This window comes from Poeciliopsis prolifica, unplaced genomic scaffold (genome assembly GCF_027474105.1).
Source record: "Poeciliopsis prolifica strain line A6 unplaced genomic scaffold, Auburn_PproV2 SCAFFOLD003, whole genome shotgun sequence".
Taxonomy (NCBI): Eukaryota; Metazoa; Chordata; class Actinopteri; order Cyprinodontiformes; family Poeciliidae; genus Poeciliopsis; species Poeciliopsis prolifica.
In genome coordinates, this window is record NW_026562378.1 from 5,201,666 (window position 1) to 5,227,706 (window position 26,041).

The 26,041-nt window shown below is 41.4% G+C and overlaps 2 protein-coding genes and 3 non-coding genes across 8 annotated transcripts; 1 reads left to right on the top strand and 4 right to left on the bottom strand.

Moving 5' to 3' along the window:
- Positions 1–230: 230 nt before the first annotated feature.
- Positions 231–12,609, bottom strand: itih3a.1 (inter-alpha-trypsin inhibitor heavy chain 3a, tandem duplicate 1). The gene is made up of 23 exons (XM_055027055.1): positions 12,494–12,609; positions 12,061–12,367; positions 11,561–11,590; positions 11,183–11,206; positions 8,987–9,141; positions 8,420–8,524; positions 8,128–8,290; positions 7,945–8,055; positions 7,736–7,864; positions 7,525–7,641; positions 6,496–6,664; positions 6,279–6,404; positions 5,443–5,624; positions 5,181–5,366; positions 4,949–5,088; positions 4,199–4,359; positions 4,028–4,063; positions 3,856–3,924; positions 2,777–2,890; positions 2,490–2,691; positions 1,913–2,085; positions 1,330–1,441; positions 231–1,256 (listed from the first exon to the last, which is right to left on the bottom strand). Exons 2-23 carry the CDS (start codon positions 12,175–12,177, stop codon positions 1,118–1,120), a joined length of 2,760 nt encoding a protein of 919 aa, XP_054883030.1. The 5' UTR covers positions 12,178–12,367; positions 12,494–12,609; the 3' UTR covers positions 231–1,117.
- A 1,788-nt stretch (positions 12,610–14,397) lies between these two features.
- On the bottom strand, positions 14,398–26,008 carry LOC129358351 (store-operated calcium entry regulator STIMATE-like). 4 transcript variants are annotated; one of them, XM_055027337.1, is made up of 11 exons: positions 25,868–26,002; positions 25,169–25,549; positions 23,625–23,673; positions 23,455–23,550; positions 23,221–23,342; positions 22,893–23,005; positions 22,411–22,488; positions 22,181–22,324; positions 19,095–19,202; positions 15,224–15,347; positions 14,398–14,705 (listed from the first exon to the last, which is right to left on the bottom strand). In XM_055027337.1, the coding sequence occupies exons 2-11, from the start codon at positions 25,359–25,361 to the stop codon at positions 14,590–14,592; spliced, it is 1,143 nt and encodes a 380-aa protein (XP_054883312.1). In that variant the 5' UTR covers positions 25,362–25,549; positions 25,868–26,002; the 3' UTR covers positions 14,398–14,589. The 4 variants fall into 4 exon arrangements, with proteins under 4 accessions (XP_054883312.1, XP_054883311.1, XP_054883310.1 ...); XM_055027335.1 differs by lacking the exons at positions 14,398–14,705; positions 15,224–15,347 and having other exon boundaries at positions 19,080–19,202; positions 23,625–23,724; positions 25,868–26,008; XM_055027334.1 differs by lacking the exons at positions 14,398–14,705; positions 15,224–15,347 and having other exon boundaries at positions 19,089–19,202; positions 23,625–23,724; positions 25,169–25,545; positions 25,868–26,008.
- On the top strand, positions 14,819–14,890 carry trnae-cuc (transfer RNA glutamic acid (anticodon CUC)). The gene has a single exon. It is a non-coding gene; the product is annotated as a tRNA-Glu (tRNA).
- On the bottom strand, positions 21,248–21,320 carry trnar-acg (transfer RNA arginine (anticodon ACG)). The gene has a single exon. It is a non-coding gene; the product is annotated as a tRNA-Arg (tRNA).
- Positions 21,662–21,734, bottom strand: trnar-acg (transfer RNA arginine (anticodon ACG)). The gene has a single exon. It is a non-coding gene; the product is annotated as a tRNA-Arg (tRNA).
- Positions 26,009–26,041: the final 33 nt, after the last annotated feature.

A 26,041-nucleotide genomic window follows, 5' to 3' on the forward strand; every position in this document is an offset into this window, starting at 1 on the left:
CTTTATTAAACCGCTTCTTCAGGATGGAATAGGAACGGTAAAGTGACGCAACAAAATGATGTTCATGACTTTCGTTCACTCTGGAGAGAAAGTTTCTAACTCCTGAGATAGCGCTTTGTTGCACACGTAGCGCCAGCGCTAGCTACGTTCAGGAATCACGCATTGACAAATACTAATAAGAATTGATCATAAAGTCCATATAGACAAGAAACGCATTCCACAGTCTGTGATAGAGTGTGAAGTTTGTTTATTAAATTCAACAGTTCATCTGTTAACTCCAAAAAGCAAATCTTTCTCGTCATGTTTTTATTTATTTATTTTTTTGTGGAACACAAAATCCGCATTATTTGTCTAAATGAACCAAATAACAACAAAACAATTAGAATATGTTTATTGTAGTGCAGTTGATTTATTTTTTTAACAAAGAACAGGTCATCCTCGCCACAATGCGATCAGAGTTAAGTTGGTTTAATCCAGGGTCAGAACATTTCAGTAGACACCAGATGTGAGGATTGAACCGCAGAAAATGGAAATGTGGTGGAGATGTATAAATTCTCTAGTACATGTAAAACAACACGACAAAATTATATGTGAGATATGAGAATCTGTGTGATTATTTATCTCTGGAAGTCATCAGAAGTGTCAGAAATGAACCGACGCGCCACGATTGAAGACACGGATGTGACCTGCTTTGTTTCTGCTGATGAAATGGACTTCGTAGGCGATGATGACATGGCAACGTGTCGACGTAAAATGAGGTTAACAAATTGGCAAGGGGGCAAACTGGCCCATGATGCACATTATATTAACGTTTTTTGTTGTTGTCTGGTTTGCTAGTCTGATTATTTGAACAGCAGAACAAAAGACAAAGTCTGAAATTCATTCAGTTTAAAGTACTGAAATTGTCCACAACAGGGGAAATAACCCAAACTGGGTTCATTTTTCACCTGCCAGTGTTTTTAAAAAGCTTCTTCTAATCCTAGAAATTTGCCACAATATTGGAAAAAAAATAAGACAGTTCTGTTTTCTGCAAGAGTGTCAAGCCGAATTTCCTCATTGTTTCAACAAACTTGATTTGGATCTTATTGAGCAGTGCAGAAGAATGCGCCGCTTGCTTTCAGACCGTAGTGAAAAGGCTCGACACGACGTAGTCTGCCGCTGCGCCGTCGATGAGGCCCGATCCGTTGTTGTGGACGAACCAGCAGGGAACGTTTTCTCCGTTCTTCAGGTCTCTTCTGAAGTCCCTCTGCCAGCCTCTGCGGATCCAGGAGAACAGGTCGGGATCGCGTTCAGACGTTTACGACAACCAGCCCCACCCTCTCGACTTACCTGGTCACATTGAGCTGGTGTCCTTTTGCAAACATGGTGGCGTCTGGTTTCTCTGGAGATTCCCCGGGACGTAAGTCTGTCACCTCGTACTCAACCCCGTGGTAAAACTGGCCTGAAGGACAGGTCAAAGCAGGCACATTTATTTTTCAAACAACACCAGGTCAGGAAATTTAAATCTGGTTGATACTTCCTGGTTCTAATCTTGTCAGAAACTGAATTTCGGGTTTACAGTATACATATGCAATAATCAAATTTAACAAATTAACATGAGAACTGTGTGAGAATATTGAAGTTTCACTTTTTCAGTTGAATGACTGAAATACTTCAGCTTTTTAATTTCTGGTAATGTACTTGTGCGCATGCAGGAAGTGATTTATGATTTGCTGCATTTATATCTGTGCCAGATCCATCCAAATACGTCTTGCTGCATTGTGCATTCTTGTCTTTAAATGTTTTACTAAACCAGGTCACTATGAAAAACACTGAATTTAAATTGTAGTGCTATTCAGGAAGGGTAAAAACGCACACACACACACACACACCCACCACACACACACACAGAAAAAAATCCATCATGTTGCACCTAGCAAGCCATGAACTGAAGGGGACAGAAGGTGGGTGTCCAGGGTGTAGAAGCCGAGGTAGTCTCGGTGGTAAGGGTGCTTCTTCCACACTTTGTGGAGCAGGATCACAAACTTAACGGAGCGCCGTAGCGTCACGGTCAGGCTGCCATCTTTAGTAACCACAACATCCACGCTGAAACACAACATGACGAAGACTGTCACAATCGAGCTAATCTGAAGAACACTTTTAAAGTTTTCCTTTAGCAGAACCGTTTTCATTTTGATGGGAAACAAAAAAAAAACATAATAAAATGTTGGTTTTTTTGCAGCAGAAACTGGAGGTTGCTGAAAGACGTCCCCCATTTTTGCCTGGTTTAACCCAACTGGGCCTCCTCCAACGCTGGTCTCACGGGAGGAAACAAGCAAACTATTAAGTAGACATGGGTGACGACAATCAGGATTTGGTGGAGCTGATCAAACTAAAGTCAAACTATAGTTTTTGCTTAAAACATGGAACTAAACCTTGTAAAGGCAGCAGTTCCAGGACCTCAGCGTACTCTGAGTTCCTGGTACGAAAAGCAAACAGCTCCAACTCACTTGGGTCCTTTCAGAGAGGCTGTATCTGTCCACAGCAGCTTGGCGTCTTTACCGTCCTGCGAAACGGAGATGTACTGAGTGGTCACCTGCAGGCTGACGCCCAAAGTCCGGTGGACGATGAAGAAACGCCAAAAATAAGTGTTAATTTTCCCATCAGGAGGAATCATCTTGTCTCCGATGATCTGACCGTTGACAAAAACACCTGAGGAGAGACGACGGGGATCAGTGCAGAAAGGACGGACAGGTCGAACGTCAGAGGGCGAACTGTTTGAAACTGGTTTGCCGACCTGCTTCTGGGTCACGGACCAGATTGAAGATGGTTCCCGGCGCGTTGTTGATGTTGAAGCACAGAGAGTCGTTCCTCCCAGGAAGCTCAATAATGAAGTGGGGATCTCCATCCACTGCAGCACAAACAGTAGCAGAAACAATTAAAAAAGGTGGCGCTTGGAGTGAGAGCTCTGTATTTTTTGAAGCTTGGCTCTGTCCTTAATACCTCCACTTGCTACAAATGCGGATTCGCTCATCCTAGAAGCTAAAGATCAAAACCAACTTCAGCTGCTTTTAAACATTTCCATTAGTTTGCTACGTCCTCTGACGCTGATGTGAAAATGAAATGTATAAACGACTGGGGCATTCTGGTTTGTGACACCATTTCATTTCATAATAGTTGCTCTGGATGGAAACAGTTTACTCGTACCGGTCCTAATACGAGTTTCATTCGTGACGATCCTTGGGGGCGCATCATTTCCCACATGTATTCACAGCTTATTTAGTCTGTCATTTTCTGCTCTGAACAATTATTCAAATACTTTCATGCAGTTGCTACTGTCAATCAGCGTCGGGCAAGGCAGGAGTTATTCTGTGGTTTATCTGCCTCTTTTAGCTGGAGAGTCTTTTGGTTCTTCCGTTAGTCACTCCCAACCATCACATCTGAAGAAATTTTGCAAACTAGGACTATTTCTGTCACTCTGACACTCTCTCCAGAGTATTTCAGCTGCTCCGATTACCACCGTCACTCTTTTATGTCCACCAATCCGAACTGAAACGTTTCATTGTGAAAAAGCTTAAAGCTGTGTTTCTTTATTTTGTCTGTTTGTCTGTCTTTTTTTTTTTTTGTCTTTTCTTGCTTTTCAAGCAAATTTTAAATTGTTAAGTTCTGCCTTTGTGGTTGAAACTTTAAACGCGTTGCTTAAGAACTAAAATGACATTTTGTAACTCTGGAGAAAACGCACAGAGACAATTATCGTATGGCAACAACAGACCATTAGCTTTATTCTGTTTGCTCCGCAACGACTGTACAGATTAAATACTTCCAGAAAAATATATTAAAAATGAAAGTGTCATGGAAATGATGAAATGTACTTACCTAAAAACACTGGAGGAGATGCATAATGCACTGGTGCAGAGAAGAAATTTGATCGAACTCGTGAGTATGCTGTACATTGAAATACAAGTAAAATAAAAACATTTTAATAAATTACCGAAACTGAGTAGTTTTTTTTTCCATTTCTTTTTCTTTCAGAAAATGCTTGTCTCACCCATCGGTCTCAGTCTTTCCGCTTGCTGTCTTTGCTCTGTGAAAAAAGACCAGCAACGGGCAACTTGACATGTTTTGAACCACAAAATCCAGTCAAAGATGTAAATTACGCTTATTTTCTACGCCAAGAGGTTGACTGGATAGATCGGAGGGGAGGAAAACTTTGTTTTACCCTCGGTCAGTTTGTCCGCGATGAGAGGACTGTCTGTGCCGTCTTCTGTCTCAGGCTTGGTCACCACCATGGAGGTGAGAGGAGTGACGAAGCTGTACTGCAGAGACATTTCCAGGGCCTTGGCTGTGGCGTTGGCCTTTTCATCGGCTGTACCAGTCTTACTGCGATGAGAAAAAAAACACATATTGCCATCAATGTTGGATTTTTATTTAGCGATGGCTGACAAATACAATTTAATCAGCACTGCTTTCGACGCAACCGGCAAGGGAAAACGAAGATCAACATCTTTTCTCAGCAAGTAAATTTTTCATGAACGGTGAAAACCGCACTGGGTGTCGGTTACAACTCAAGTATCAGACACAAAGAAATGAGCCCGGATAAGTCCAGAAATTAAGTTACGTCTATTTAGGCGGAATAGTGAGGTTCATTTGGATATTTAGTACCAAACTATGCTCATCTCTGGGGCCAGACATCATCATCTGGGCGTTCCTGAAAGGTAGTTTTAGTAATCTCAATGTTTTGAATAAAGTTATAATGAATCCTCCTTGTTCTGCTGCTTTCGAAATCAAAGTACGAAACACGGGAAAAATTTACTTGGATGTTCCCACGTAACACGCTCAATTTAATTTGAAGAGTTTCCCCGTGAATCCGGACTACTTGGATTCTGACAATCAAAGCAAATTCTATGCCAATAAGCCTCAAATTGATGCATTGAGTATTTCATTTTCTTGCTTCCTTTTCGCAACAGACCTTTTCTCCAGGAGTTGTTGGATGGTGAGGTATGCCCACAGACGCTCGGTGAAATCTCCAAAGATGTAAGTCTCATCTGGGTACATCACGTTCCAGTCAACAACGCCGGCCTGGCCTTGCACTTTGAAGTTATTTTCAAACTACACAGGAAAGGGGAAAGTTATTCTGAATGGGACGGATGAAGACCCGACGAAACCCTTTGACTTCTTTTTCTGTAGAATTTATTTCTTACGCCCTGGCCAAGGACTTCCACCAGGAAGTTGTCCAGGTCGTTGTCCATCAACCGACCCGCCACTACAATCTCTGAGCCGTTGAACAACTGAGGGAAGTGAGAGGTGGTCACGTAGTCGACTGCATTGTCTGGATATATCAGGTCCACCTCCATCAGCAGAGGGCTGGCCACTTCTTCATAGAAATCCTGCAAATGGTTGCAGTTGATTCCATTTTTGCATCGCATCAGATTCATTTCGCCGAGCAGAACTCAAACCGCTCACCTGGAGCTGCAGAGTTGCGTCCGAAGCTTCAAAGATCCTGCGGGCTAGTCCTTTGTTCTCTTTGCTCATCACATCCAGGAAGTTGTAGTCCACGTCGTTTCCGAATCCGAGACAGAACAGAGACATGTTCCCCCCGATGGCAGAACGCACATTCTCCTGGATCTTTGGGATACTAGACTCTCCTTCGGATGCACACGCAAAAAATGTTATAAATACAAAGTACGTAAAAATAAAAAGGTAAGATCTATCTCACAGTCTGCCTCGTACAAGTATTCGAAGCCCGGTAAGCCATATTACAACCACAAGCTTCTTTGTGGTTTATTAGGATTTTATGTACTAGACTAGAGCAACTCAACGACTTATATTTATGCATTGTTTTACAGGCTGACGGCAAGCCAGACTGCTTCACACACACTTTAAAACACTCCAGATATAACGTTTTAGTTTCTAGAGATATGAAGGTTACTGAAACACATCCACAAAGACTTCCAGCTCTACTGGCACAGTGGCGACCAAAAGAGGGGGCTGAGAGGGGCCCGGGGCTCCCCTGGAAAAATTCCTCACTTCTGGAGAATCATGCTCGATTCATGTAAAGGCACACAGAGTCATGTTCTCCAATCAGGGCATAAATGTGCAACCCAATAAAGAAATCAATATATATTTGCATTTATTTGAACAGATACATGCAAAACATATTATTTCCTTCTATTTTATGCGTAAAAAATCTCAGTCTATCACTTAAATTTTCAAGCCAAATCAGGCTATACGATGCAAATTTGTGAAAAAAGTTTAAGAGATATGAACAATTTTGGAAGCCCCTGTATGGAAAGACTTACCAGAGTTTGGCATTCCATCAGTCAGTAAGATGATCATGTCGATGCTTCTCTCAGGGAGCCGGTTCGCCTGTCTGTCTCTCCTCAGCATATTTATTCCGTCCAGCATTGCCTGGTTGATATCAGTAGCTTGGCAAAATAAAATAAGCAAACTGTCAATTGTTTGACTCTGTAATTAAATTGAGAAAGTGTGACACATTGAACTTTTTGTTGTCTCGACCTCCATTGTCTTGGATTGACCTGGCGTAGACCTTTGCTTCAGTCAAGTTTTCTTTGGTCGCTTTGGTGAGAGACTCCTTCCAAGACAGAACTTTGGAGTCGAACTGGAGGAGAGCGAAGTGGTCATCTTCATGGAGGTCCTCCAAAATGGCCACCAGTGCATCTCGGGTCTGCAAAAGTTCTGGAATCAAGACGTACCCCTGCCAGCACTGACGCAGCAGCTTTCACAATCACAGTCGTGGTCATAAATTTACATACTCCAACAGAATTTGGAAATTTTTTTCTTGGACATTTTCTAGAGAAGACATATGATAAAAACACAAACATTCTTTCTGACGTGGTCAGTAGTTGGGTGAAACAACCGTGTTCATTCGTTTCAAATAAAAAATGACTCCGGAAACTACCCAAATGACCCTTGTGACTTTTGGCCTTCCAAACATGCACACAAGTCGATACAAATGTTGCTACGAAAAGTAACTGTCCTCACATATGATGTGTTTGCTTTGAATCACCATTTTCAGCAACGACTGCAAGAACGATTGAGTCAAGTTCTCCAGAGTCATGCTAATGACCTCATTATTTGACTCAGGTGTTGAAGTAAAGACACATTTAAAAGTTGCAGGAGACCGTCCCTCGAGTTGCCCACCCCTGTCCTATTTGACAAGCTCAGCAGTTCCACCAGGCGCATGCTAATTGATGCAGCCGCTAGTCTGAAGGAGCTGAGCTGGGGGAAGTCGCACCCAGATACAATATGGCTTTAAGTCATATTGGCTACAAGAGGGGCGATCAAAAGATTTCTTAAACATGCATGACAGAATCAAAGCAGCTCTCCAGGTATGTTTTTGATAATGGTGCAATACGATGTAGAGCTAAAAATAAATCGACTTCATAGAACGCTGCCCCTTCAAAGGGAGCGATGTGCGGTATCAACAGCTGGTGTATGTGAGCTTCTGTTATTATTATGCAAGGGGAACACTGCTGTTTGACAAATAAAATGGCTGCACCCACTATATGTCTGAAGAGTTTTCACCTGTGCCATCTTCGTGCCCATCATGGAGCCGCTCCTATCGATGACAAACACCACATTCTTTGGCACTCTGGGCAGGTCAGGGGGTGCAAAGAAGTGCACAAAGTAGCCGTTCACAATCTAGAAGGAAACAGAGTCACAACTTGCACTGAATGGCCAAATATATGCAAGCCAAACAAACAACATGAATCTGTGATCTGAGTTCATAGAGCACCTGGATGTCCCCGACGCTCTCCTGCCTGTTCACGTCATACTTAATGATGAAATCACCGTCTATCAGCGTCCCATCGCAGCCCGGACACTTTCTCTGCTGCTCCACGGTCGGAGAGAAGGAGATGTGGGCCTGACGAGAAAAAGAACAAGTGAAGCATCAGCCTTGGTTGTTAAACAGGGAGGCAAAACGACCAGTGAACAGATATGCACCTTCTTATCCAGGACTGTTTTCTCCACTAGGGGGAGCAGCTCATTGGAGAGGAAAGTGGCGTGGGCGTCAACGTGAGACAAGCCCTGGGGCTCATAAATGTTGGTCGAAATCTGTTTCCGACACAGAGACACCGTTCATCCCATCATAAGGAGGCAGTGAAAACGAATCATCTGGTCACTCACCTGGAACTGCTCAACCAGGTTTTTGGGTTTGACTCGGATCAGAATCTCATACTGGCCCAGTTTCCTCTGAAGGAGCTCCTCGTAGGTTAGGATGAAAGTCACGTTGCTTTCAGCTGCGATGTTGACTGACACGGAAAACTTCTCCATCTTCCTCCCAGAAGCCCTGCAGTAAAAACAAAACAAAATAACACACACACACACACACAGGTATCTCTTTCTGCTCCCAACGCTACATCAGCTTTTAAAGAACGTCACTTTCACAAGAAACTAGTTTGCGTCGCGGTCGACTCACTTGACCAGTCCCGCCGTCTGACCGGACGAGACGGCCTTCTCATATTGTTTCTTGGCTTTCTCCTTCTCCTTCACCACTCCGACGTACACCTTCCCTTCAATCTCCCTGAGTAGCACAAACACAAACGACAACGCAAAAAAAATATGTATTGCTTTGCTTCACTGGAAAGCCTTACCAAGTAATATTTATCCTCTTTCCGGCCTAAACATCTTACTGCACTTGGAAAACGACAAATTATCTGACAAGTAACTTTTCAGGAAGTTATTTGGAGCTCGTTTCAAGTCGATGATTCCTTAATAGAAAGGCTTGTTCTATTGACAGATTATTTCATCTATAACATGACATTTCCTCCATGTTGCAAGTGAAATAACTTGTCAATGGAACAAGCTCTTTTTCTTGACTACTAAGGAACGACCGACTTAAAACAAGCTCCTACGTCTTGCCGAGAAAATTGTTCGTAAGTGAGCATCGCCCCACTGGAAGTGTGCTGAGATATTTAGACTAGAATCTAAGAACAACAAAAAAACGACTGAGGCTGAGATAAACAGAACCTGAAATCTAGCTTACATGCTGAAATTTGTGATGAAGGCAGACTTCGGGAGCTCCACGTCGAAAAAGATTTCCTTTGACACGTTGGCCTTGTTCAGGGCCACCGAGGTCATGACGGTGTGGGCGAAGCGGTTCGTCACGGTGCAGTCCACCGTCACACTGAGCACTTCCACCTGTGGACGGGAGGCAAGGAACAAGGGAAACCTGTCATCCCAAAATTAAATATAAGCATTCATATTTTTGACGTTGAAATGATGAATCCTTTCTTTTGTTTGTCCGAGGAACGACGCGCAAGAGAGTTTTGAGCTCGTTTCTCACAAACTCCATTGGATTGCATTGGGAGTTGATGTGAAAAACACAAAATAGCACTAAAATAGGAAGTGGAAGGAAAGTAACATGGCTTTCCACGTTTTCTACCAGAAAATCTGAAAAGTGTGGAGTGCTTATGTCTTCGGGCCGCCTTGCACTGATACTCCTAAATTAAATCCAGCGTAATCTGTTATCTCAAGGATTCACACACTTCTTGAAATATTGTCCACTTTTTGTATGAGTAAAAATATATTTAAATAAGCCCAGGCTGACAGGAAGTCACAAAGAGTCGCAATTTGGCTCAGGTCCGGATCTCGAACGCACCATCCAGACAGTGACGCATGTCGGTGGAAGCATCACAGTGTTGGACTCTTTTCATGATGGGAGGATGGATGGAGCTAAGTACGGGGTCGTCCCGGAAGAAAATCTAATAATGGAATGGTTTAACTCAAAGTGTGATCCATTGTGTTAGATTGGTCTAGTTCAAGCCCAGCCTGAAGCCGGCAAAAGAATCTGAGGTGAGACTTAAAAGCACGTCTTTAAACAGATGTTTTAGATCCAGTCTGACTCAACTTGGGCCATTTCGCCAGGAAGAATGGCAAAAAAGAAAAAAATAAAATAAAAAAATGAGTCTTTATGTCTTCAAAGCTGTAATGTCACGAGGAATGAATGCGCAGACACGCCACACGTTTCAGATTTTTATGAGTGAAATGACTGACAAATCATGTATTCTCTTTGTTTCTCTTCTCTATTGTTGTGTCAGAGGAATCCCAATAAATTATTGGTGAACGAGTGAGGAAAAGTTCAGACACACGAATGAACTCTTGTGCAGTCCACCTTGGGATTTGACTAAAATGTCAAAGAGTGGCAGAGTTTGAGTTCTTCTGTGCAAACAAAACTGGGCAAACAGTTTCGCTAACAAACAGCAAGCGTTTCAAACGTCACATTCGCAGTTTTTATCCTCTATGCGGATTAAGGACAAGGAGCAAAACCGAGGTCGGCACCATATGATGACCTCTTACGTCCAGATGCTGTTTTTACACACAGTGAGGTCGAAGCGGCACCTTTCTGACACACTCTGTTTGTCATGAGCTCATCTTTTAACGTAGTTATTTTGGGCAGAAGATTGCTGCAAAATTTTATACAATTTCCACGATGCTGATGCCAAACACACGGCAGCTAGGAAACGATGTTTAGGAGACATTATGTCACCTCTTACACCCTGGGAGTGTTGCTGTGAGTCTGCATCTTCTCACGGAGAATAACGGCGACGACTATATTACTGGCTTTTTCCAAAAAATACAATTATTTTCATTAGGTTTTGCTTTATATTACATAAATATCTACTTTTGTTTAAAGTAGATATTTAAAAGGCTTTCAGAAAACCCTTTCTTTCATACTAAATGTAAAAATAAATAAATAAATGAATCCATTTTTTGTTTGTGGAAAGTATTGAAAAAGTACCGGATCTTCCTGAAATATTTATTTCCTTTTCAATTTTTTTCCCCCATGTTTTTCCATTTAACAGCCTAAAACTTCTAATAGATTTCAAGTGATAAGAAAGAAGCACAGAATTGTGCAGGGAAGACAAAGTGACGCAGGCTGTCGATATTGTTTGTGTGCGGCCTGAAATCTGAATAGTGTGGCATGCATTTGTTCTGAGCCCAGGTGAGTCACTCCCACTTTTTGGTCCAGAAACCGAAAAAAGTGGGTCTAAAACGCATTCTCACCGTTCCTCTTCGCAAAACAGCTCAAGCAAAATCTGCAGTTTCCAAACCACGTCACACACAAAATATCCCTTGATATTTCAAGCCTGGCGCACATTGGAGTTTGACGTTGCGACTTGAATAAATGCGGAAAAGTTAAAGGGTCTCCTTTCACTGACAGAACACATAATGAGCTTACCGTTGCCTCGTTTGTACTTCGTTTCTGCAGCAAAGAGAGCAAACAAAAGAAAAAAAAACAAGACAGGAAATGTATATTAAAACATTGCAAAATTGCAACAATAACCTTTCAGCTGAAATTCTTGTGTTAATTAGAGCAAAAAAAAAAAGAAACAAATAAATAAAATTGATTTCCCCTCCAGAAGAATTTTAAATTCTGCATGCGTAAGAATAATTTGCTCATAGCCGTGTTCACTAGATTACTGAAGCTTAATATTATTATACTGACCAACATGAATTAAATTCTGCTTGCTTAATTATGATTTGCTCAAATGAATTAAACCAATACATTACATCCACCAACATAAAACACATTTTTTTAACAGTTTCAGTCAAGCACCTGAAGTATTTTGGTGGCTCTCGTCATTTCCTGTAACACAAATGTGTTGCCAAAAAATCAGAAAAGAAAAATAAATAAATAAAAAATATACAGTATATATATATATATATATATATATATATATATATATATATATATATATATATATATATATATATATATATAATATATAGATAGATAGATAGATAGATAGATAGATAGATAGATAGATATATAGATAGATAGATAGATAGATAGATAGATAGATAGATAGATAGATAGATAGATAGATAGATAGATAGATAGATAGATAGATAGATAGATAGATAGATAGATAGATAGATAGATAGATAGATAGATAGATAGATAGATAGATAGATAGATAGATAGATAGATAGATAGATAGATAGATAGATAGATATAGATAGATAGATAGATAGATAGATAATAGATAGATAGATAGATAGATAGATAGATAGATAGATAGATAGATAGATAGATAGATAGAAGTATGGACTTACCTCGGGAGCCTCATCGTCCTCGAAGATGATCAGCGCTCCAGATGTTGGGCTGGCGAGCCAGAGGCAGCCACAGCCGCACAGCAGCAGCAGCAGTCGGACACCCGATGGACCAGACATGACCGAACTCCCAACAAACTCTGACTCGCTCCAGTGTTGAGGGGAGAGAAGGGAAGAAAAAAAAAAAGAAAGTCCTCCCTGCTCCAGTAGGAGGGACAGAGGGGGCGGCTGAGCTGCCCTTGACTATTGACCAGAAAATGTGGGCTCAGCTGGCTGGAGGCCTGGAGGTACAAACGTGGTACTTATAAAGCTGAAAGAAGAAGAAGAAGAAGAAAAAAGTGTGGATATCTGAGTGCTTCCACTCAACCCCAACCTGTACCTAAACAGACATTTGGCAAAAAAAATTAATAAATAAATTAAAAAAAAAAGAAACTACCTGGCAAGTTGTAGCTGAAAAATATAGAAGAAAAACAAAACACGCACAAACAATTGTGACTGTATTTAGTGTATGAGATAAGTGAGTGAGGTAACCAACACATACATGCCGAGCCACAGTGAGGTATCTGTGCTGCAGCTCGGTTATCCCTGAGAAAACAAGGTGAGTGTGATGCTATGTTGAAATACTGTGTACTTTGCTCCACCCCACCCCCCTCCCGTTTTATGTCCGCCACTTTCCGGCACTAGAAATAAACATCGAATATTTCAGTCGAAAATATAATCATCACTCTGTGCAAATGAGCACTTCAGACTTTGAGTATCGCTGTGCTTCCTGCACGCCTGAACACATAACGAAACTGTTTTCTCGCCATAGGTGCAAAGCAAGCTCTGTGTGACGTTGGAGCTCTGGTTTTCTGTGAGCTGTATGTGTGTTTGAACTGGCAAAGTGCTCTGTTTTTCATCTGGTGAGTCAGTTGCATGGCACGATGCGGCCCTGTTGACACCAGTTTCCCAAATTCACAAAGCGGTGAATTTGGGGAACTCATCCATATAACCCAGCAGATTATTATTATTATTATTATTATGCCATGTTATTGCGGGGGCTTTACGACTGAAGCAAAAATGAAACTAAAAAGAAAAAATAAAATAAAATAAATGAATGAATACACTGGTGTGTTCCCCTTCATCACTAGGTATCTCGACGCTGCTGCACATTCAAGTCCTGAGGCTAAGTGCGAGGTTGCTTTAGGGGGAAATGTTCCCTGCCAATTGGCAGCGTTGAAACAAAAAGGGCCTTTCTGCTCCGGAGCGGGCTCAGTCCACCATCCACCCAACACTCCCACTTACGGCAGCATTACCTCAGATAGGCCCACTTGAAGCAAAAAACAGACATTATCGACTCTTTTGGCTAATGCTACGGAGTCAAAGTGTGCCTGGCAAACTAGTTTGCTATCTAAAGTCACCCTTTTCACTTGGCCGCTCCATGGAGCTCCACTCTTGTTAACTTAGTCTGTAAAAACGCTCTGGCTGGTTTGCCATCTGTTACCAAGTGACTGATGATAACGTAGACAGCTGGTGACAAGCTTTACCCAGAATACACTTGGAGACAATATGGAGGATGCACTTGTAATTGTGTGCGTCATAAAGTTTAATGTAAGAATGAAAATAAACAGTAGCACAACATTTGATTCAACATTTTACACTCTCTATGTCACTTAAAGTAGTCGGTCTTTAAAGTTTTTGGCAACTATGAGTCAACAATGACTGGGATATCATGCTATATGATCCTACATACACCATGGAGCCAAATGAAACCTTGGATCCCTGAAATCATATTCTGCCTCCCGTCAAGATTAGCCCCCTCGGTCCGGCCCAGGGGCCCACCGTGCCCCTGAAGTTATGCCCCTGCTGAAAAGTCCAGTTTTAGAATATCACCCTTCTTCTGCTTGCCTCATCATGAGGTTGGTCAATCTGCTCCAGCACAGACCTCTCCGCTGTCATATAAACACCAGGGGAGACTGTTAAGGTGTTTCTGCCCCACCCCGCAACTTATCAAATCTGCCCTCTTTGGCCTTCAAGAACAACTCTCTGTCCTTAAAAGGAACCAGAACCTACAAAAGGAAGCCAGAGTCCAGTCAGAGCAGACTGCTTGGGCGATAAGATACTTAAACCTTTGTTTGCTCAACATGCAGAGAATATGAAGTTTCTGACAGCATTGTCCGGCTGATAAATGGACACCTATGTGCAAAAATAAAACAAAACAAAACAAGCATAATTGGTTTTACCCACTTTTTGCATTTATATTGGTTCAAAACAAACTGTGTCTGTTCAGTTGCGTTGTTCAAGTAAGATGGTTATTTCAAATTTGGAGAAAATTTTGCAAGTGGACATACCAGTAACAAATATATTGCAAATAATATTTATTCAAACAGATGGGCAAATACAAAAATAAAAGCACAAAAATAACAAACATTCATATCAAAATACAATATCAGAGCAAAGCTGGCCTATCCGCCCCCCTCACAGACACACACTTCACATTTACCACCGTCCAGTTAAGGCCTATGAAAGCGACAATGTTTTCATTTTTTATGACTATTTGCCGAACACACTGGCTGAAGGATCCTTGGGAGCAGCAGGCTGGGAGAGAACCGTCTCTGTGCCCGTCCTCACGCCACTGAAGACAGATGGAGCCACCTTCCCTACACGCTCTGAACACAAGATGAGAGACATTATCAGACACAAGAACCTGAACGCAGCAGTTCAGCACTGACGCAGCTTCAGAAAGTCAAAATGAACGCGGTGTTCCTCTGTTCCCATACCATCCCTGGTGGTCTAGTGGTTAGGATTCGGCGCTCTCACCGCCGCGGCCCGGGTTCGATTCCCGGTCAGGGAACTACTTTTTTTTTTCATTATGTTTGTTCTGATAAATGTATATGGATATTCTCAATTTAACGACAGTAATGCGAACACAAATAATTAATGTACCTACAGATTTCCACTTTTGCAAGCTAATGTTTCATACTGCTTATTTCTCACTGCCTTGACTCGATCTTTAAGCTCCACAGGCAAAAACAAAACAAACATCTTATGTCTTGGACCAAGTGCTTGTATAAGAGAGGAATAGCCTTTTTATTTATTTATTTATTTTTGTTTTTTAAAAGACTGCACACATTTCTTGATGTTTCAGTGTCAGAGTGAAACTACGTTATTGAGAGACGGTACTTACCACACTCCACCATGACCTCATAGGTCTTACTTTTGACCTCGCCCTTCAGGCCCAGTTTACTGCGAGCTCCTTTCAAGTCCTCCACCTTCATCGGTGGCCGCTTCTTCTTTTTCACCTCGCCTGACTAAATGGTTCAACAGCAAGATGTTAAATTCTGTAGGGAAGCAAGAGCCTGCAAAAAAAAACAACCCAAAAAACATCTGATATAACCTACCTGTGACATGCTTATTACTGCTTCAAGAGTTTGTCCTGATGAGCTGATTGTTGTTTTGCTGTGTGTGTGTTACTTCTCTGCTAGGAAGCCTGACATTATATATAGTCCCGGACGGTCCTCAACCCGTGAGCCAGGCAGACCCTCCAAACATTGTTGTCAGTGTGTATTATTAGGAGTGACGTGACGGACGGTGCAGCTGGAACGGGTCTCCCAAAAGGCTCACAGGACGACAGCTGAGTATTCAAGACTCCACAGGAACGGAAAGAGGATTGTCCGTCCGGGATCACCTCCTTGCTTCAGAGGCAGGGATTCCCACAACTTGATCTAATCCACGGTTGATTCCGTTTTGGGTGTGGGAGCTTTTGGGAAAACACGTTAACACAGGAGCTTAACTATTGAATAGTCTTAAGGACAAAACTTCCCCGGCTCTCGGATTGCACTCATACAGCTTTACAAACGTTATTTGTGCTTCTGAAACAGGTTTTGCTGTGTGAAATGATTGTGTGAGCCGAAGCTTAAAGAGGAGAAAGAAAACAGCTAAAATAATATTAGTCATTACTCTCGTCAGTGTTTTAAGTTGTAGAGGTGTCGCCCATACGATTGGTGGGCAAACTGACTCACTGCTTTTTTTAAGTCGCACACTTGATGCGGCACTGTAACAGAACAGAAAATGAGCACACACTTCCACATCGTCACCTTCCTAAAATAATGGCCTAACTCATGTTTTTGTTTTTTTTTGGGCCAAAAGTGACATTTCTTTCTTTTTTTTTGGCCTCAATCATTTTTCAGTGATACATATTTTTGCTTTGTTTACAAAAATAATTTTTAGCAAAAAAAAAATTTAAAATATGACAGGCCTTTTATTTATTTTTTTAGGAATGTGGTGATACATCGCACAGTAGTTCTGGATTAAATGAAGAGCTCAGCTTTTTTCTCCTCAACTACTTTGAAATCATCACTTATATTTAAGCATAAGTAATGATGAAATTTAGTTTATTTACGTAGGACCTAAAAGATGAGATCTCTCCTTAATTGTACTTTTGTTTGGATAAAAACGTAAAATCAGCAGATCACACATAATACCCAAAGCTACATCTTTCAACATGTATGCTGATGACCCACATCTTTATATCTTTTATGATTGGATAGCTTGGATCCGCACTGGGGGGAGAGAAAATCCCAAATGGTACGAATCTCATTGAAAACCTGAGGGAATAAATACTTAAAGTAGTGAAATCCAATATGGAAACACCAAATATATTTAGCTTTATAGTTAGTGGAGACTCTAAACCCCTGTCAACACTCTATAGTTAGTGGTAACACGTCCCTTTAATTCCCGTTTACAGTGTCTTTAAGTTACAAATAACCGTGTTCTTCTCAGTTAATATTTGGAAAAGGCTGGGAAGATGCAAGTAGACAGCAAAGTGCTTTTTGGTTATCAAACATAAAAACATTAACATAAAATAAAAAAGACCAATGTCTTAAAATAGAAGAATAACTAAATTTGCCGCCTATATTAAATGTCGCCGATGAGAAGAGCTGCTGCAAAGGGGCTTCTGCCTTCAAATTTTCCACTTAAAAAATGTTGAAAATGAATGAAAACACAACAAGCAAATAAGTCTTCACAGTTTATGCAACTTAGTTTACTGTTAATGAGAACCAGAGGTCATTTCATCGCACGCTAGAAGCTGTAAGTATATTTGGATACACACACACACACACACACACACACACACCACACACACACACACACACACACACACACACACACACACACACACACACACACACACACACACACACACACACACACACACACACACACACCTACACACCTTTCTCTCAGCTGTCTGGTCCACACTCATCATTTACAGTTTAGAGGTCAGAGTAAGTCACATTCTGAACATCAGAGCTCGCCAGGTGCTGCTTCATGCTTGAAGATCTGAAGCTCCGTTTGCAGGCAAAAGATAAAAAAATTAAAAAATACTGACAGGTGCAGGTCACTTCGCCTCCTTCGTCATTTCGTACTTGTGCAGTTTTGTGCCCAAAAAAAGAGAAGGAATGTTGCCATTAATGCTTTGTATCCGCTTTTGCAACAGATGATTTTAAGTAATTTTCTGCTTTATATCTTTAGCCCAATATGAGAAAATATGGTTACTTCAATACATAGGAAATGAGAGAAGGCTGCTCTTAGTTCAGAGTTTCTACATGTTTTTCCAACAGAAAAATACAGGCTCAAATTTCCAGAATTCAATCCATTTAAACACATCAAGTCCAAAATTTGGCTTTGGCAGAAACGAGAGAAAGCACAGATTGATGAGAAGACAGATGGACGGAAAGACACAAGAAAAGGAATTCAGAATAAAGTTATAATGTTTCCCCTATAGTCACTCTTTTTCTCCCCCCATCCTCATGCTGTCAATTTGCCCAAACAAAGATCAGAATGAACAACATCAAAAGAAAAGAGGAACTCAAATGCAATCCTGACATAATATAACCCTAACAAAAATATGAAACCGTCTCAATAAACTCCACATCTTAAAAAAAAAAAAACCTGACAACCACAAAACAGACAAAAGATAAATAAATCAAACCCTACTTGATGTGCCAACCGCTTAAGTATGTGGGTGTAATACGTTATGGAAGGGACAAAGGGCGCGGGTCAGAAACGGGTAAAGGAGGGAACTGACCTGCAGTCCGTACTAACAAACTCCACACACCAAAGGACAAAACAAAGATAAGGGAAAAACAAACAAGAAGTTATGAACATGTGCAAAAAAAAACAAAAAAAAAACGTATCTCCTTTATAAAGTCTCTCTGCAGGAACGAAACACACTTTGGAGGCAAGCAGAGTCATGTTTTTGGCCCAAGAAAATGCAAATCGAAAAGTTAAACCAAAGACAAACAAACATCCGAAAACGCAAAGGAACAAAACTCGTAGCAAATCCAAACAAATGAGAGTGCTTCACTGAATGTCTGGCAGACTTGAGTTGACACTAGAAAACTTCACGATTCATGGAGTCTGTTAAACTCCGTGAATCATCAAACTCCCTTCGACAAAAGTAAGATCCCACGGAAGATGTACAGTGATTAAGTTTGTTACTGTGCTGTAAGGGAGGAAGAATGTCCACACCTGTATTGTTTATACACGGCAGGCCATGATGGCGCTTCGACACAAAAGGACGAAGCTGAAGTGAAGGTCGCATCAGAGCTTCAAATATGTAGGGAACACGTTAAGGAAGGAAATGCAAATGGTGCCTCAGATGGGTTAGTTTGCATATCTGTCTCTTGAGGCCACCACCTGAAATGATCCGAGACGCACAAGTTCAGTTAGGAATTTAGTGTTGCCCATTATGCAAATATTAGCACTTTGTTCTGGGATGGGTTCGTCTTTCTCTGAACCGTCTACAAACACAACAGTTCTCTCAAAGTGCAAAGTCGACATGCAGCAATTATCCAAAGGTAAATCTGCAAAAAAAAAAAAAAAAAAGGTGTATTTCGGCGTCACGGGTCAAAAACGTTATTTTTTTCCGTACCAATGATCTGGGAATGATCAGGGAAGGAAACTCCAAGTAGTTTGTGGAGGTACAGGAATGAAGGTGGACTTGAGGAGAAGAGAGCAGTTTTTAGACGTGAAGGCGGCCGAGATCATCAAACGGGAATCCCCATTCGAAGCTTTTTCTTCTTCACCGTCTTCAGACCGGTGAGTCGACGGACGTCGTCTTCATCCGACTCGTCCATCTCATCGTCTGCTGAGAAGAGGATCTGAGGAACATCAAGAAAAGGTGGGTGGGACAAGTTTGAACACAACTTCAAATCTGAAAATGTGTATTGATCAATAGTGGCGTCTGGTTTACATTCAAAGTCTATGTGGAGGCGTGTCAGACGCGTCAGAATCGCTCTGGCTGTTGTTTTCCGCTGCCGACCTATTCAGTGTCGATGCGCCTCCACATAGACACTGAATGTAAACTCGACGCGCCTGGTGCTCAAAACGCATTTGGTGTGAACGCTCCATTAGAAAGTCACTAGATCGTAACCAGATCAGTTTTTCACAATGCTAATGCCGGAGCTGCTTTTAGATCCTTAGAATGTGGCTTTTGATAAGTTTGTCCAAAGGAATCAAGTAATATTTAAAAATGTGAAGGTAAATAAAAAAAAAAAAAAAAAGTTCTAGCTTCTTTAGTTTTTCCATGCAATATATGAATAACAGTTTCACAGGGATGATGCTTGTGGTGTTTTGTTTTTGTGTTACAAACTACATGCTTTTTTGGTATGGTTTATGCAAAGAATATGCATTAAACCTAAAAATCAAAACTTTATTGTAAAATTTTGATTTTAAAATAAAGAACAGAAGAATTTTTTTTCGCTCATTTTGTCTCATGTAGGTTTTAAAGCTCTAAAAACATTTTGTTTATCTGGATTCAAGGCAAAAATGTCTCTTGGCTTTGGAGAGGTTGCTGACCCCGGGTCTAGTCTTTGGACATGGGTCAAAAGGTCACTGGTCATTAATTTCACCAAGCTGAGAGGAGCTGACAGCTAATTTTTAATCACAAATAAGGAACAGAGAAAAACTAAGAACAAAAGCACCAAAGGTAAAATAAACAACAGTGCTGCTGTCTAGTTTGTTTTCGTTATCTAGTTTTAGTCTGATGAACTTGTTCCAACAACAGAAACGATAGATGTGTAAATGAGTTGGATTTATTTCTTCAGACATACCCCCAAGTGGCAGAGTCAGGTTATAACTTGTAGAAAGCATTCAGAGAAAACATGACACAACCTAACCCAAACACACCTAATAGAGACTAAATAACCGTAGTTTACTATTCGGACAGAAAAACTACCAAAGTCTTCAACGTCTACAACAAGGGCCTTCTTGAGGAAGTCCTTGATACAGAAGCGCTGGTTCTGTTCTGGAGACGGATCCGGTGATTAAAATCACTTTATTTGATTTTATGTAAAAATCGAGAATATTATGAACAATCCTGAGTGTCCTTCTCTTGAGATCGTCATAGAAAAACAGAGTGTCTTCAGTCAGAGGCCTCTTCAAATTTGCTGTAATACAGACTGCTACAGGAGATCCTTCCTGCCTATAAGCATCACTGTCTACATCAAGTCCTAAGAGCCTAGAATAATATGAGTCATAAGAACATTTAATTTCCCTTTGAGATCATGAAGTGTACATACATACACACACACATATATATATATATATATATATATATATATATATATATATATATATATATATATATATATATATATATATATATATATATATATATATATATACACTGACTAATCCTGTAATACTTGACCACTAAATCTTTGTAAGAGGCAATAAACTTATAAATAAGCTTATAAATCAAATAGTCTTTTTTTTCCAAAGGCCTAAATATAGGCTGTATCCAGCTGACCTAACATACTGGAGCGCTCCTTGGGTTGCTAGGTAACGGGGTAGGGGTTTCTATGTGAGGGGAAAGGCTTGGCTGAGGTTGCTAGGTAACTAAACAATCAGGAGATTTTTGAAACTACTCATTTTTCCAAACACCAAAAAACATGAACTTATTGCCAAGAAACAACTGGTTGCTTTATTTCACACACTTGGGCAAGTTTTATAGGTAGTTAAGACCCAAATGAAATAAGTGAATTTCCCCACATTGGGAAATAAAGAACATTTCTACTCCATTCCATCAAAGAGCTACTTGAACATGGTTCAACAATAAAGATATGGGGTCTTTTTAGATGTTCATATTCAGAAGCACATTTTGCAACAATCCACCTGAATAAGTTGGTGGAAAAAGGAAAAGAACCGAGCCAGCCAGGAGTCGAACCTAGAATCTTCTGATCCGTAGTCAGACGCGTTATCCATTGCGCCACTGGCCCGTTGAGAGCAACTGCACCTCCACCTAGTCTAGAACAAAACACAGGCGAAGAATGGCTTTCTGGAAGTGAGTAATAACTTTCTAAATCACTCACTGAGTGTGTAGCATCCCACTCTTTCTCTCTGTTAGCAAAGTTGGGGGCAGGCTGGACTAAATACAGAAACAAAGGAGATTTTGAATATTCAAGTACTTGAAATTTCCTTTCAAATACCACAACTCAGTGATCAAAGTAATTTGGCCTTACAACCTTTACATTTTAACAGAATGTTTATAAGGTAAAGATGTTTTACATCTGTATAGATTAAGGCTTAAATTACTAAAAATAGAAACAAGGAAAAGAATCGAGCCAGCCAGGAGTCAAACCTAGAATCTTCTGATCCGTAGTCAGACGCGTTATCCATTGCGCCACTGGCCCTCACAGTGCAGACAGAGCACAGCTTCCCTCAGAGCACATCTGTGCCAGCACGGCCCATGATCCCACCCCCCACGTTTGCACTCAAAGTCTTGCTCCAACAGCAGCAGCAGCAGCACAGAGGCAAGGAAGTGGAAAAAAAAAAAAAACACACGAAGCTGGGTTTTGTTTGTGCTGCTCCAGGCGAGTGCTGCTTTCTGAACTGAAACTGTTTTACGATGAAGTGAAAAAGGAGAGCGGAATTTCTCTTTTTAAGAACAAATCACATGCAAAATCTGAAGTTCTTACAAGGCACGATCCAAACTCAAGACATGATGGCACAGTTAGCCACACTAAATCTATAAAGACCTGTCTGTAATCTGCAGGGACTAAACAAGATTTCTTGTAAATTGAAAAGGAAAGGTACTTTTTGTTGAGAGGTTAGTTATAACTTCCCATTTCAGTCTTACCTCTGATTCTGAGTCATCGTGAGAAAGTGCTCGTCTGTAGCGAACTTTGTTGTTCCCACGCGAGTCCTCTTCCCTCTCCTCAAGCTTTGCTTTTGTCCTGTGCTTCTTCATTAGGAAATTGTCAACCACCCAAAACATGAGGGCCTAAACCAAACAATGCACCCAACAACAAAGTGTTACCTGCATGAAGCAACTGAGGCTGTATGACTTACAAGCATCAGCGGACTTACATTGACGAAGAATGGAACGATGAGCATGACAATGGCCAGCTCCAGGTCAGGATTCTTTATGGGATTAAGGAGAGCCAGCTGGGACGCAAGCACACAATAAAACACATGGTCATAACGCTGCATAGAACCATCTCGCTGCATCTCCAACATGGTTAATGTCAAACTGTTAACAGGGCTTTCTTCCTCTTTAAACAGGACAGATTCAAATGATTTCTGAAGACAATTGTTTGTACTGGAAATTATTTAGAGGAATCAAACTAAAAAGTGGGAGAAGAAATGGTATGTCCTGACACCTACACGTAAAAAGAAAATGAATCCTTTTCTTACTAATACACAATAATTCACTGCCTTGTGTTGGTAAATCACAAAAATCACAATGAAATAAAATTTAAGTTTGTTGTTGTCTTGTAAAAACATGACCCTAACATGTAGAAAAATGTGTGGAAAAAATAAAAGGTATTATTATTTTTTTATTTTTTTACCTTCTTCCACTGGGGGATAAGTAGGACCAGCATCATCAGAACTTTCTCGAACATCACGATGAGGATGTACAGGATGCATTGGCCCAACCATGCAGTGCACTGCACTGGCTCTCCTGCACAGATAAGAATGCAAACCATAACAAAATTAAAAGACTAAAAAAGGCATTTTATTCATATTTAATTAAAAAATTACGTGAGACAAGTCAGCCTTCACTTTCTGATGCATAGTTTGAGAACGTAAGTGTCTACTGCCCTCTAGTGGACGTAAGAGGCATAGACAGAGCCCTCTACTCTGACAGACTGAGAAACACAGACATGTTGGCCTCACCGTATTCTCCAAAACGCAGAGAATCCCACTGCCTCCATTCAACAACAGCGCTGACAGCCTTCACACCTGCATATATGAGCAACATGCCCAGAGAGGCATCCAACAAGAAGTTAATGAGGTATCTGGAAAAGAAGACAAAGGAGAAACCTGTTGTAACCTTCTTGCAGAGATAGAGAAATGAAAATAAAAAAATCTCAACATTCTTTGGCGATGCGTTGCCAGGAAAATACCCACAGCGAGCAGGGATCCTCCTCCGTAAGGTCTGACAAATACACGTTAGCAAAGTGGATGAAGAGCATCCCAATTGCTTGCTTTGAGGTGTCCAGGAACCTGAATCCAGAGCGCTGAGTTAGTTCCAAGGTTCACAAAAAAAACATTAGCGTTAATCAGCTCACTTGACTCACCAAATCTTCCAGGGTCTCCTTTCGTGTTTGGGCTCCCTGAAGCGTTTTACTGTAAAGAACAGAGGGCCACACAGATAGTTTTCAGCTTTTACGCTTTTGCCTATCAAATCAAAAAAAGAGAACAGACTGGTTCCTGAAATCCATAAAAAGATTTAAGCAAACAAAAAAATAATTATACAATGCCCCGTGATAACTGACAGTAGAATAAACAGCAGCTGATCTAGAGACAAAACAAGATTATAATGTTTTAAGGCAAATGAGGAGGGGGGTGCGAACAGGCTTGCTACCAATAGCAACGAGACATCCAACACAAGTCAAGCGCCTCACAATAGCCACTTGTTTTGCAGAGCTGTTTTGTTTGTCTCTGAGGACTAATAGTAAAAAAAAAAAAACAAAACAACAAAATTGTAAATCACAAAGTAGCAATCTCAAAAAAGGGTTTTGAAAATTAATAGTGTCTTTTTAGTGTGAAGAAGCTGCAAACGATGACCTCGATTTGTGACGTCAACACTGACTTCAGACCAAACACACCCTGCAATGTGCAGCTGGGTGTGTTGCGACCGCAAGCAGAAGTCTAAACTTCTCCTCATGCACAAAACTGAAAAACAAAAAACTACAAAAAGAAGAAGAAAAAAAAAACTTAACTTGTTGGTGAACTTAACAGATTGTATTTCTTCCAGTCTGAAGTTTAAGAATTTATGCTAAAACATCAGAGTGCGTAGAGTTGGAAACAGCGAAGGGCATCTACAATATCCAGATGTAACATCTCTCCAATTCATGAAGAAACAGTTTTTAGCAATGAGTTTCTGAAACAACCAATTTGTGCCAGATTTCAGAACAAATCTGGCACAAAAAAATAGCAGAGGAACTGTAATGTGTATTATGGGTGGTACTGCACTATGAAGATATGGTAATTCCACTTGATATTACTCATGATTTAAAGCGCTGACAAAAAGGAAACACTTCACTGAATGTAAAGAAAACTGTAATTAAATTACTTTATGTTTTGTCACAATTTGGTCACATGAGACTGACGTTTAACTTTTTTTTTTGGCATACATGCAGCAACATGTTTTGCAGATGTATAACACTGCACATGTCACCCTCACAAGTAATGTTGTCTTAATGTTGCATTTTCCTTCCACTTTACAATTATGCACTACTTGGAGTTGGTCGACCACATAACCTCCCAGTGAAATGCACAAAAATTCAAGGTCATTGACAAAATCTAGGACGTGAGAAGGTGCATATTTTTTGCAAGTCACTATTTACTCAAGACAACCCCTTTCCAAAAGTCATGTTCTTGATTATAACAAGAATGTCCACTTTTCTTGGCTGGCTCGGCAGATTTGTAGCAAAATAAATGAAGAAAATGAACGTTTACACAGGAACCATGAGCGAGGTGAAGTGTTAGAGTGAAGAGGGGGATGCTGAGATCAATACAGCACGGGGTTAATCCAGTGCTGCGATTGGACAAAGACGGCTTCCTCCAGCAGCCCGGTGTCAGATATCCGACACCCACCAGCGTTTTGGATCATACTCACACATGAGCGTGCTGAAAGCCATCACGGCCAGCAGGCCCTGCAGGAAGATCCCGAAGGAGGCCATCAGGGCGCCGTTCTCGCAGCCCCGAGTATCCGGGGCCGGGCTGGAGGACGCGTTGGCCGCAGACACAGCGGGCAGAGCCGCGCCTCCCGGCCCGGCCGCCAGCGTGTCTCCTCCGCTCACAGCAGCCATTGCAGCGGAGTTATCCGGACCGCTCTGCTCGATGAGCTGACTCTCCCCGGTAGCCGTCAGCTGGTGGGTAGGTCAAGCTGGGCAGTCCTCGCTGAAAGACGGTCGCATCCTCTTGGAAGGCTTGCGCTCATTCTCCGGCTCCGCAGCGCTCGGCCATCGCTGCTCGGTCAGTCGAGAGGGGAAGCTGTCTGAACAAGAAGTTGCGACGTTAGAGCCAAAACCAGACGCCTGGTGCGCGAGACAATGTGTTTGTTTTCTCAACCTGCGTCGAAACGGACACCGGCGGCTAAATGTGAGCTATGTATCTAATAAAACCCGGAGTGACAGCCCCTCTAACCCGAGTCGCGTCGTAGGTCAGACAGCAGTAAGTGGAGAAAAAAAAAGAAATAGAAATTCTGGTTCGGAGTCAAAATCCGTCCGGCTACTGCTGCTAGCACTGAGAGCGTTAGCGTCTGTCATTTAAACTGAGCTAATGCTAAAGCTAGCGAAGTTCAACTTTGTCTTACGTCAAACGCGGAACTTGTCCTGTCGCTCATGGCACTCAGAGAAGTCCGTGAAAAAGAGACTTTTAGAAATGGGAAATAATGGCTCGGCCACATCCAGCTGCTTCCCTCCAGCTGCTTCCCTGCCCAGCAGCTTCCGCTCCTGTTGACAGGCGGCGTCACGTGACCGGAGCGCAG